We start from the raw sequence: 11,482 nt of genomic DNA, 5'->3' as shown, positions 1-11,482 counted from the left end.
AATCGCAACTACACATTTTGTGAATTATTTATTTCTGAAGAGCCCGCAAGTAGTTTGGGTACCACCTTAGTGAGTACCATTTATTAACAAAAAAAAGTAGCTGACTTTTGGGCTGTTGTGTGGTGGGTGGGTGTGCTGTCAGCACCCAAGGCTGCACAGGTACAAAGGCACAATGCAATGGTACCTGTCCTACTGGAGTGAGTGGTTTTGTGTTCTGATCTTTTCAGTAGATGACATTTAGCAACCTTTTTTCTTTCACATGTAGCTTCAGGAGCTCCAGCAGGACTCCTGGATGCAAAATCTGGGATCCAGCTTACGATCTTGGTGACCGTTGCTCTGCACAGCCGAGGCCACCCCTGAGCCTCACCACTTACGACAGACCTGAAAGGAATGCCCTGGGTTTTGTCACAGCACAGAAGATCTTAACTAACTTCTTTGGGCATGTCTGCCCCAGGGTTTGGCCATCAGCGTGGCCACCAGCCCCGGCATGCGAGTTGTGTGGGCACAGCATGTGTCAGCAGGGGCTCATGGCCCTGCAGCTACTGTGATGCTACAGGATAATGAATTACCTGTAACAAAAGCTTTGGGTGCAAAGAGACTGTGCCAAGCGTTTCCCCTCAGTCAATCTGACGCGGAGCCTGGCTGGCTCTGGATCGTTCACCACTGCACAAGGATGGGGCCGTTTGCATCCCCAGGGCCAGGAGCTGCTGTGCGTCTGTACAGGCAAAGCACTGTGAGGTGTCCCAGCAGAGTCGCTGACTCGGGGAGCGCAAGGCAAAGAGCTGGCTTGCTCCCACCTTCACCGGGGCTGTTGGGAATAACCTCCAGGGCGTTCTGATAGAAGGGAAGCCTGCTTGGAGAGCTGTGCAGGACACTGTGTGGTAGCATGCAGCTCAGGAGAGAGTGGTGCCTGCAGCGCCTGGGACCAGAGCAGGTACTCAGCTGTTTGCATTAACTGCAAGAAAGCCAAAATAGCACAAATTTCAGCATGAGCTGCCCGAGTCCCTCCATGCATTGCTCAAGCTGCCACTCCAGCATTCCATGTTTTCTTAAAAATAATTGCAGCCCCTAAGCCTCAGGAGTTTTTAAGGTTCTGACATCTGGCCCTGGACGCGAACAGAGCCTCCAGCCACACCAGAAACCCTCCTGGCTAAGGCAAGGCAGGACACCAGGTTTGGAGCACACTTCCTGATGGGACCCCATGTCGTGGCCAAAGGCACACGGCATCCTGCGGGACAGTGGCAAAACCTGCATTCACCTCATCCTCTCCCCCTTCCCACAGCTCACCACAGGTTCCCCTGCCTACCTGGGTGCTGTGTGCTTTTGTGTTCCTGCTTGCTGATCACATGGAAAAGGTCAGACTGGAATGGCAGGAACCGTAACAGAAAATGGATCCTAATCCGTGTTCAAACCACAGTGACCTCCATCGTGCGTCCCTTCCTAGCCCAGCACCACTTGCAGAGCCCCACCAGCAGTCAGGCTGCTCTGGACAGGGCACAGCAGCTCCTTGGGACAGGGGAGGGGAGGGGAAGGGCTCCACAGGGCAAAATCTTGTGTGGCCTGAGGCAGCATCTTGCTTCATAAGCATTACATGCGTTCCTGGGAAAGAGCCTCTCCTCAGGTAAGTGTGTGGGGAAAACTGCAGGCCAGGCTGAAGGCCTCAAACCTGCTCCGGTTGTGCTGTAACCAGTCACTGCAGTGGATCCAATGCAAATGGGTCACTTTTAATCCATCACAAAGGAGATGCAACTCCGACATCATAGTTTAGGCATGCAACATGTCATAGGTAACAAAACCGATTAGATAGATAGCAGTGTATATTAAATAAACCTTTGTGATTAAGTAAAAAATCAATCCCAAAACAGCGCTGAGGAGCATGGCTGCAGGCTCAGCTCTGCTTCTCTGGGTTCTTTTGTACATCAGCAGCAGCCAGTTCATAACAGAGTGAGAGAGATTGCACCAGAAGGGTGTGCGGTGAGGAACAACCACATTGCGTGTGATACAACCAGATACGACTCCCCTGGGTTACATAAAGTGCCTTCAGAGTCGGTGCAGTCAGAAACGACCCCCCCGGTTGTTTTGATCATGTCAGCAAACTCATACAAACAGGAGACACGCAGACCTGTTTCGCAGTGCCAGGTTCCAGTCAGCACCTCTGTGGCAGACGGTGGAGAAGGAGGGACAATAAAAGAATCGCTGTACAAAGACAGAGAGGGTTAAGCATCTCTTCCTTACAGGAGTAATGCCAGCCTCCTGAATGCTTTCGTCCTTGGAAATGTTACCAGCAGCGAGGCAGCGGCTTTGCTCAACACGGGTTCTGGCATGCAGGTGGGTTGCCGTGACTGGGACCCAGTCTAGTGTTTGTACAAAACACCACATCCAGTCCGTGCTGTGGGAGCAGAGAAATTGCAGTGTGCATGAGGGAAAGGGCTGCTCTCAATACGCAGCCCCCGTCGAGAAAACTTCCAGCATCGCTTCCTCCTACATTTGTAGCAGGCTTAAAGTGTGCTTTGGAAAAACAACACTGGCATCAAGGCTGGTAGGAATTAAGGAAAATGCTCATTTTTCCAAGTATTTGATATTTAATTGTAATGAAATAAAATCTGAAAGCGTCTAAATCAATTAGAAAGAGAACAGGAGGGGTAACACTCTACCTGTAAATGATTAATCCCATTCCTTGCCATTAGGAATTATGGAAAATATTTATTAAGGGCTTTGCCTACAGAGGCACAACATAAATAGTGAGTCCTGCTGAAATGTGATCCAAGCGCCTGGGCAGCAGCAGGCAACCTGCTGGGATGCGGCGAGAGGCCACCTGCCGCTCGCTCTCCAAACATCTCAGTGCGGGCAACTGTGCCGCCCGAGGGTCTGCTCCGAGAGCCAGCGCTGTGCAGCTGTGCCGCCACAGTCCCTCGGGCCCCAGGCAGTCAGGAAGGTGCAAGTGGAACTTGCTGGAAGGGGAAACAGCGATGGTTTAATCCACTCCTTCAAACCCTTGGGCGTTCTCAACTGCCATGAGGAGCTTCTCTCGCAAATCCTCAAAGGATTCGTACAGAGGTAAGTCCAGGCGGTTAAAGCTGCAATTCAGAGGGGAAGAATCACTTATCCATTGCAAAATACAGATAATTTTAATGACAGAAAGTATTAGATAATTTGGGATACAACTTATTGTCTGACTGGGGGGCGGGCAATCTCTGCAGCATCCTTGGCAAACAGAACTAATCCTGAACCAGCCTCCCACTTCCCAGCCAGCAGGAGGTGTCGGAAAGAACTCAGTGCCTGCTCTCTGGTCAGAGCTCCAAGTGGGGAGCTATTAAAAACCTCTTAGGAAAGGGGAAAAAAACCCAAGCCCAGAACCGCTCCAGTATCTTCAGCTGATTGAAATAATTTCCTCTCTGTCTCACGGCTGCTTTCCTAGGGCTCGGCAAAGAGGTTCTGGAGTAACAGCAGAGTTGCTACATGCTGGGGGAGAATGAGAAGGTGGTCTAGAAAAGCTCCTGTAAAACACAGCAGAAGAGGCCAGGCTGGTTTTGGCTGCATGTAGAGCTCTGTGGTGGTTTGGTTTTCATAAATAAATCTTTTTATTCCACAGAGTGCTGCTCTCTATGGAAAGGTCACTGTTCTGAACTGATGTTCTAAAAAATCAGTTCTCCTATACAGCATGACTTCCATTACCATCAAAGAGCCGTGTTCTTGATACACAACAGAGCCAAAGGCCTGCACTGAACGCCCACAACACTTGCACGTTCTATAGGTTGGGACTAAATCAAGCCAGCTGGATTGTGATTCACATTTCTAGTGAGTCCACCAACTTGCGCCTTTATGGCACTCGGCCTTCTGTGGTGATGTTCTGCTGTCATTCTGTGCCCACTCACCAGGGCGAGGGAAAATAAAATGGTGGGAAACAAGAAAGGGGAAACAATGGTGACAGTAAGAGCTGCCACCATGGGGTACAGGTGGGTGCAGGATCACAGCACCCAAGGAAAGCAGCATTGACACTGTACAAATAGCAGCTGTGCTTCCCCAGCTCGTGGGTATCCTTCATTTCTTAGTGTTCCGGCAGGAAGAAGGAAAATGCAGAGGATCCCTAGGACACAGGGAAGGTGGCAGTGAACAGCACTGGCCTTACGAGGGGAGGGGCTGCTTTCCCTTCCACTGTGCCTGGTAGCTCATGTTACCCTTTCATCAGTCTCCCTCAAACAGGGATAAGCTGTCCTCTCTAAGGCACAGCGTAACAGGCAAGCAGTTACTAGAAGCCCCAAGCAGCAAAGCTGACTTGGAGTACAGCAGTACAGCATTAAAAAGTCTTTATCAGCAAGGCCATGCTGGAAAGAGTTTGTGTTGGAGTTGGTCACCTGCATTTCTCACAGAACACCTACCCCTACCTGCTCCATCCATGCAACCCCTCACAAGCAGCAAAACGAGCAGCGTGTACAGATCGTGGGCAGCAACGGTATGGCCCTGAATTGAGCCTTCAGGATTCTGCATGTTACATTCTGCAGCTGCATGTCAGCATTTGCTAACAGTTCCTTGCCTTTTGGCACACACCTACACACAGGAACACACCTACATGGATGGAGACCTGTTTGTGTGTTCCAGGGTCCTGTTTTACAGGAAGCTCTGTGATCCAGAGCTCAACTATGTCAGAGAGAAGCACAGGCTCTGTTTCCCCTATCTGTGGTAGCACAGCAGCACAGAGATGTGAGAGAACAGTGAGCTTTTATGGCTGACTTACCATGTGTGAGCTCTGGGCAGCTTGTCAGGAGTCCCCCATTGCTCTATTGTAAACAGCTGAGGACCGTTTGAACCTGGGGAAAATAAGAATCATAGAAATATAAATTGCTGGACACGACAGAGACTCCCTAAATGCCATTTGCAGCATTAAATGTTTGCATGAAGCTCAGGCTCAATTTCTCAGTCAGAACAAAACACCCAGTACCAACACCCTTATTGAAAACCACACTGAAGCAAAGAGGAAGGTGGTTGGTTCTGTCCAAGTCCCGCTGCCTCGTTATGTTTATCCAGCTACCTTTGTGTAGCGGATGTACAACTCAAAAGACACGAGCTCAGACATTAACATTGCAAACTTAAAGTGTGTGGTTAAACACGTGCTCTCCTCACACGATACCATTATTCCTGTTGGCAGCTGCAGTTTTTCCTCTGGGCACTAGGAGTGTGTCCACATTGTACCCACAGTGTAAGGAACTTCACTGCTCCTCCCAGAGCCCCCATGTTCTCCAGTGCTTGTGGCATCCAGAAGGAGAATCCTTACTCAGGGCACAGGGTGACTTTCAGTGGTGCCCAGGTTTCCTCCTTCCTGTTCCTAAGCGGGCAGTGCGCCCTGCGGCCAGGCTACCGGAGCGCAACCTGCTGGAAGGGAGCTCACCATAGAGTTCAGCAAATCCGTTCATAGGCACGCGTGATGTCCCGGTGACAAACTGCAGCAGCCGAATCCGCTTCTCGGCGTCCATCAGCAGCACGGCCTGTGGACAGACAGAGACAGCTTTGCACTCCACCGCTGCAGCCCTCATCGTTAAAACCCAAACCAACAACTGAGGGTGGGATCTATTTGTGCGAGACTAACGGACGCAGAACTGTGAAGACGTGACACAGGTCATGTGTCTGGTTTTCTCTTATGAAATAGGAGCACCCTTTTCAGTGGGCCCTGGGCCACAGCTATGAGATTGCTCTGGGGCAGTTGGGAGCCGCAGCTCACCTGGGCTTGGCTTTGGGTAGGAATCTGACCTGCCCGCAGGTGTGGGGTGCAGCAGGCACAGCGCGGCTGTAAAGTGCCCGAGATGGGAGGGGAGAAATGGGTGACAGGGAGTGTTTTACTTCAAAGTCTGCCAGACTTTGGTAAGGCCAAAGGCCCAACATCCTGTACTGGGTCTCTTTCTGGTCATCTCCGCTGTGGCTCCCACACAGACAGGGCTGCCCAAACAAAGGAGGGTTTCATAACCAACTTCGCAGAACAATACTGAACTTTGGGGCAGCTGCGGCACGAGCACGTTACCTTCCAGAACCACTGGATGACAGGGTGGTTTGGGCAGTAGCCGTTCTTGTAGATCGTGTGCTGTCTCCAGTCATTGACATCCACATCGCCGAGGCCGCACATCAGCAACTGCGCGGGGAGGAGACAGTGAGGGTGTTAATGGCAGGTGGTGCCGCGTCACCTGGCCTGCTCCGCCTCTGTGTTCCGAACTTTTAAAACAGCTCAGCAATGCAAACAGAAATGCAAATGGAAACGAGAGCTGAGCTCCTTCAGGAGAGTTTCCTTTGACCAGAGAAACACTGAACACCATGTGTGTGCATTGTGTGGCAGAGGCACAGTTGCATGGGTTCAGCAATCTACTGACGTGCCTTCTGTATGCATGTACTCAGCTATCTCACTGACTCACAGGTTTTTGCATTAATTAGAGAGCAGCCTCACTTATCAATAAAGCATTTTTTTCTGCAGATTCCCTTTCGGTGCATCAGCGCTGAACGCTGAGCCCAGAACACAGCACATCCTTTTACAATGGGCGTCACTGACCTGCTGTGTCTGGATGTTGGTAAAACAATCTCACCTCCAATTCATTTTCATCAAAGATTTTGATCAGATCAATAGGAAGGAGTTCTGTGAATCCCTAAAAGAGAGCAAAGCAAAGTTAGAATTCTCATACCATGTGAAATTAAGTTTTTCTCTCACACGATCTTTAGCTTCTGGGAACCTAAGGTAATGACAGAGGATGGAGAAGGTTCTCAGAAATGCAGTAGAGAGTACGTGGGAGTCCCTAATTTAAAAACATAATCAATGAGTTATTTCAAGCTCCAATAATTTAAACTTGAAAGAGAACAACCTTGTTCTCATCAGGACAAGATTATATGTTCTTACACAAGGTGAAACTGTGAAAAGTAAACATGAACAATCAGAACCTGTGTGACCAGACAGAGCTCCTACCCCCTCCAAACAGACCTCGGGGTGCAAGGGGCCTGCGCCAAAACCAAATCCCTGGGGAAGAAAAGGCAGCTGAAGAGCCTTACCTCCAAAAACGCGTTCATTTGCTTTTGGACTCTGTTTACAAACCTCCACTGGATGACCAGGCTGCAGAGAAACAAAGCCACCTGAGCACACTCATTACAGGAGCACAAACCAAATGTTTATAGAGATTTTAGCACCCCCGGCAGCTTTGGTTTCTCCGTTAGGATGTCAACCCCCTCCCAGTGTACACTGAGGGGTGGAAGCCGAGCAGCTTCATGTTTATGGTTCAACTTCATCTTATGTGGCTGATGGAAACCTCAGAAATGGTCAGTAGCTGTGACCAAGCTACAGCAGGAGCATTTCCACCTTTGCATGCAATACAAACTCTGCCCACACGCTCCCGCATTTGATAGGCCTGACTTAATGTAACACTACCGACCGAGGTGGCATTGTCCTTTCTGTTCCTGTGGGATTAGCTCCAGGCTAAGCACAGCAAAAGGCTGTCTGGAGGTTGGAGTGGCCTACACGAACCTCACCAGGCTTCATTGCTTCCTAACGGAGGCTGTGCTCTGGACTGCACAGCATGTGGTTACTGTCAGCACGTGGCACCAAAACAACTGGACGCTTCTACAGCTCCGAGTAACCTACAGTTCCTAACAAAGCCTACAAAATGCAGGGATGGCTGGAATTGCCTGTAACGGCCTGCCTATAAATAAGCAGGTGAAGAACACCTGCAATACCAAAGGAAAAGGCTTCAGTGAGAACCACCAGCAGAAATGCCTCCTGGGTTCTGGAGCAGGGCTTTGGAAATCCCATCTCTTTCCCTCTGAATCCCGCCCCATCCCTAATTTGCAGGCAAACAGCAATTACCAGGTTTTCTCCCCTCTGGAGAGGCATTAATTGATCATTTTACACTGTGGTGGGTAGGGAAACAGTGGAAGCTGAAAATTAAGTGGGAACTGCCCACTGAGCTTTGGCCGGCTCCAATAGCAACGCGGTTCTGCCATCGCGGCTCTGCCTGTGCATGAGCAGAGCAGGGCAGCGGGCGGTGGCCACGACAGGGAGTGCTCCCTGGGTCGCTTAACTGCGGTGCCCCATGGAGGGACCTTCCCCTGGGCAGGAATTGCAGGAACAGCAAGGGATTACTGAATTCCCTCTGGTTTTGTTCTGGCGCTGGCCAGTGTTACACAACCTGAACTGTCAAAGCAGGCACCAAGCACCAGACACTGCCCATTCCAGAGTTCCCAGGGTGGCTTTCTCCTAACGCTTGAAGAAACAACACTGACCTGTGATTAGCAGCTCTTTAGCTGGTTTAGGTGTTTGCTCTCTTCTCGACAATAAATATTATTTAATAAAAGAAGCAAACTGTCCAATTCTCTATTAGACAGTGACTCTCCACCAGCAACACCAAACTCCATAAGCACCACGGCCACACAAGAACCCATCCTTTGGTTGTTAAGACATAGAGGCAAAAGTAAAATGACATTTCTGACTACACCTGTGCTCTGGTGGGGTCTTTGTTGCTGTTTTTCAAGTGTAACACTAGAACAGCTGCAGCCTAATGGAATCCTGGGGAAAATACTGGAACAATTTTAAATTGCATTGATCACTTCCAGCTGAGAGCACCCAAGCACTGACTCTCAATCCTGACACCAGCCCAGAAGGGATTCTCTGGATGCAAACCTAAATTGGTCTGAAGCCTGGCCCTCACGTTTCCAGACAGCTTCTCTATTCTGCACTGTACTGAGGTGATGGAGGCAAACAGAGTTACGGTGCCTAATACCAATTTTGCATCTGAAGAAAAAAAAAGACCAATGTGAACAATTAAAGAGCTGACGGCAAATATATAAACCACAGATTGAGGGGAAAATCATAAAAGCTTCACACTGCAGCCAAACCTGGTAACAACACCACAAATGGGAGTAACGAGCGAGCACAAAGTTCGTGCTTAAGCATTTACAGAGTGCCTGAGCCTTCGTGGGATGACGACCGCAACGGCAAGTGAATATGAACTCAATAAACCATACAGAGATCCTGTTCTCATTCACTTTTCTGGATCTGATTCAGTGCTCAGGTCTGCACTTGCTCTTGATATGCCATGTCCCCTAGCAGCGCATCAGGAGTAGCTGCACAGCCCAGGGTGGAAGGTCCTCTCTGCTCTGGGGATCTACAAGCAGAACTCAGCCACCAGGGGTGCTCAGGCAAGGGGCAGACATGAAACTGAGCCTAACATAGTAAGGACTGTGTCTGAGAGGTGCCGTCTCTTCTTCGACCACTTGCCATGCAGATCTATCATCCAGAGCCATCCCAGCCCTTCTGGGATGTCCCCAGGGCCTCCCATCATGTGAACCGTTTCCCAGATCAGTGTAACTCACGTAACAGACAAGGTTAAATTCAGTCTTTCTAGGGATTTGGCTATAAACGCATGGCATGAACAGCAAGCTTCTCTTTTGGAATGGTGGCTGATGACTCTGTTGCAGCACAAACTGCGGCAGGGGGTGAGTGCTGGGCTAAGCACAACTGCGCTGTCTTACACTGGGAGTGAATTCCAGAAACGTGTACGTACTCAATATATTCCCGTTTGTTCTCATTTGTCACCATGATTTCGGACCCATTCGGCTTCAGGTCGACTTGATATGTCTGCATTTCAAAAGAAAACACATAAAACAACATGACATCATTGTAGGAGGTACTTCCCACCAAAGCCTCTCTCTCTGAGCAGCAAAATTAGTCTAAGAGCTAATGAGCCATCAACATTCCACACTTGAAGTGGCATCATTGGGAACAAAGTGTGCTGCAATTGCTTCTAAGAATGAATTCTTAATCACGTTCATTAGCAAAGGAGCAAACCCTTCCCCAGCAAACTTTTAGTCCTGACCAGCAGGTTGTTTGGGTAAAGAAATATTTTAGTAAGAGTAGAAAATGCCTTCTAATGTTTCAAAGTGCTTGAAAATAAATTATTACTTAAAATCCAGAGAAAAAAGGCCAAAAAGGTAAAGTAGAACACCAGGTTAGAGGCACAGGTGTGCTAAGGATAGAGTCACTGGAGTGTGAGATTGGAACCCCAAGATTCCTCACAGCTCACAGGAAAGCCCAGCAAGTCCCTGTAATGGATTTATTCTCACGAACAGTGATCCATCGGTAGGAGGCGTCCTTTGAGGACACTTGCAGCTGATGAAACCGGGACTCCCAAGCCGGGACTGTTTTCTCGGATGGATGGTGCAACACCTTTAATTACTCCTTACTGCCAGTGTTTTATAGTTGTCACAGAGACGTCACAAGAGCATCATCTCCTTTGGCATCCCCAGCCCCAGAACTTGGGAGGAGAGGGCTCTGCCTGTTCCATCAGTAACACCCAATGCTCCTGACAGAGCTCACAGCCAGGAGATGCTGCTCCGTATTCAAACACCTTTCAGCAAGAACCAATAAGATGGAACCAGGCATAACATCTACTCACCTGTCCGAAGTTCTCCTCATCTATGCAGAACATGAGATCCAGCTCAGTAGGGTCATTTTCCAGGATCCACTTCAGGGAGTTGTAGTACTCGCTATCCTGCAGCAGAGTGCAATGAAACAGGGTTTGAAAAGGGAACATTACATGTATGGTTTCCCTTCAAACTGAACAAATGAAACCCAGAACTCCAAAGGGACCAAGAAGTCAGAACTCAGTTATTCGCACAGCTACTGCAAAGCCCTGCCAAAAGCCTGTTGCCTGTGAGACAGCGAGAGCTGGGGCAGAGATTAAGCAGGCGAGCCAGCGTTCGTGTCAGCAACTGCAAGGCTGTAAAACTAAACCATCAAAAAACATAAACTGTGTTCATTCTTCTCGTCTTCAGTGCACTTGGACAAGACCGAGGAAAGCTATTGCAGAGCTAGGAGTACAAGGAAAGGGTTTCCCAGTTCCGTGTAATAATACAAAAGCTTGACCCTCCTCGGAAGGACCTGGATACATATCTCATGAACCTGGTTTTAAACTTGTCCTCGAGCTCAAGCCATCTCATCCTCTGAAGAAAATCTCTGTGCCAGGCTAGAGCTGCTGACTTTGCTGCTGGAGGCAGCCTTAGGAACATGCCGGTGGGGAGTGGCCAGGCTCACCACTGCGTCCTGCCCTGCAGGGGGAACCTAGAGGAGTCCTACCAGACACACTGTGCTGTGTAGTGGGGAATGGAGGGAAGCATCAGAAAGGGACAAATGTCAGCTCCAGGTTCTCCAAAGTCCGCAGCAGTGAAAGCTGGACAGCCCACAAAAGGTTAAAAAGACAAACCAAAGTACCATCCAGCTAACTCAGTGGGAACCTGTCTGTATTCAGGTATTGCACAGGCCTGAAAGGTGCTGTGCGTCACTACGGGTACAGCATGGCTAGACCGGGCTCCCATGGATCCAATTCCCCGTTGTCCTTCACAATACAAAAGTAGAGGTTACCAACTTGGAAAACAATTCGTACCAGTTGTGCCAGCCACAAAGCACCTGACTGCAATCAGCACTGAGGGTGTGAAGGCAGAGAAGTGGCAGTTAACAAAA

The 11,482-nt window shown here is 49.4% G+C and overlaps 1 protein-coding gene across 10 annotated transcripts in view; it reads right to left on the bottom strand.

The window, feature by feature from the left end:
• Nucleotides 1-2,683: 2,683 nt before the first annotated feature.
• Nucleotides 2,684-11,482, bottom strand: part of NEDD4L (NEDD4 like E3 ubiquitin protein ligase) — a 112,322-nt gene continuing 103,523 nt past the window's right edge. For all 10 annotated transcript variants that reach the window (XM_069880783.1, XM_069880784.1, XM_069880785.1 and 7 more), the window contains 8 exons: nucleotides 10,419-10,514; nucleotides 9,528-9,601; nucleotides 7,024-7,084; nucleotides 6,567-6,626; nucleotides 6,014-6,121; nucleotides 5,387-5,483; nucleotides 4,736-4,808; nucleotides 2,684-3,077 (listed from right to left, as the gene is read on the bottom strand). In XM_069880783.1, the coding sequence (XP_069736884.1) occupies nucleotides 2,975-3,077; nucleotides 4,736-4,808; nucleotides 5,387-5,483; nucleotides 6,014-6,121; nucleotides 6,567-6,626; nucleotides 7,024-7,084; nucleotides 9,528-9,601; nucleotides 10,419-10,514 (672 nt within the window). In that variant the 3' untranslated portion in view covers nucleotides 2,684-2,974. The remainder of the gene's footprint in view (nucleotides 3,078-4,735; nucleotides 4,809-5,386; nucleotides 5,484-6,013; nucleotides 6,122-6,566; nucleotides 6,627-7,023; nucleotides 7,085-9,527; nucleotides 9,602-10,418; nucleotides 10,515-11,482) is intronic.

The sequence above is a fragment of the Phaenicophaeus curvirostris genome, chromosome Z (assembly GCF_032191515.1).
Source record: "Phaenicophaeus curvirostris isolate KB17595 chromosome Z, BPBGC_Pcur_1.0, whole genome shotgun sequence".
Taxonomy (NCBI): Eukaryota; Metazoa; Chordata; class Aves; order Cuculiformes; family Cuculidae; genus Phaenicophaeus; species Phaenicophaeus curvirostris.
Note: the sequence above shows the minus strand (reverse complement) of the source record. Positions and strands in the feature narration are given on the sequence as shown.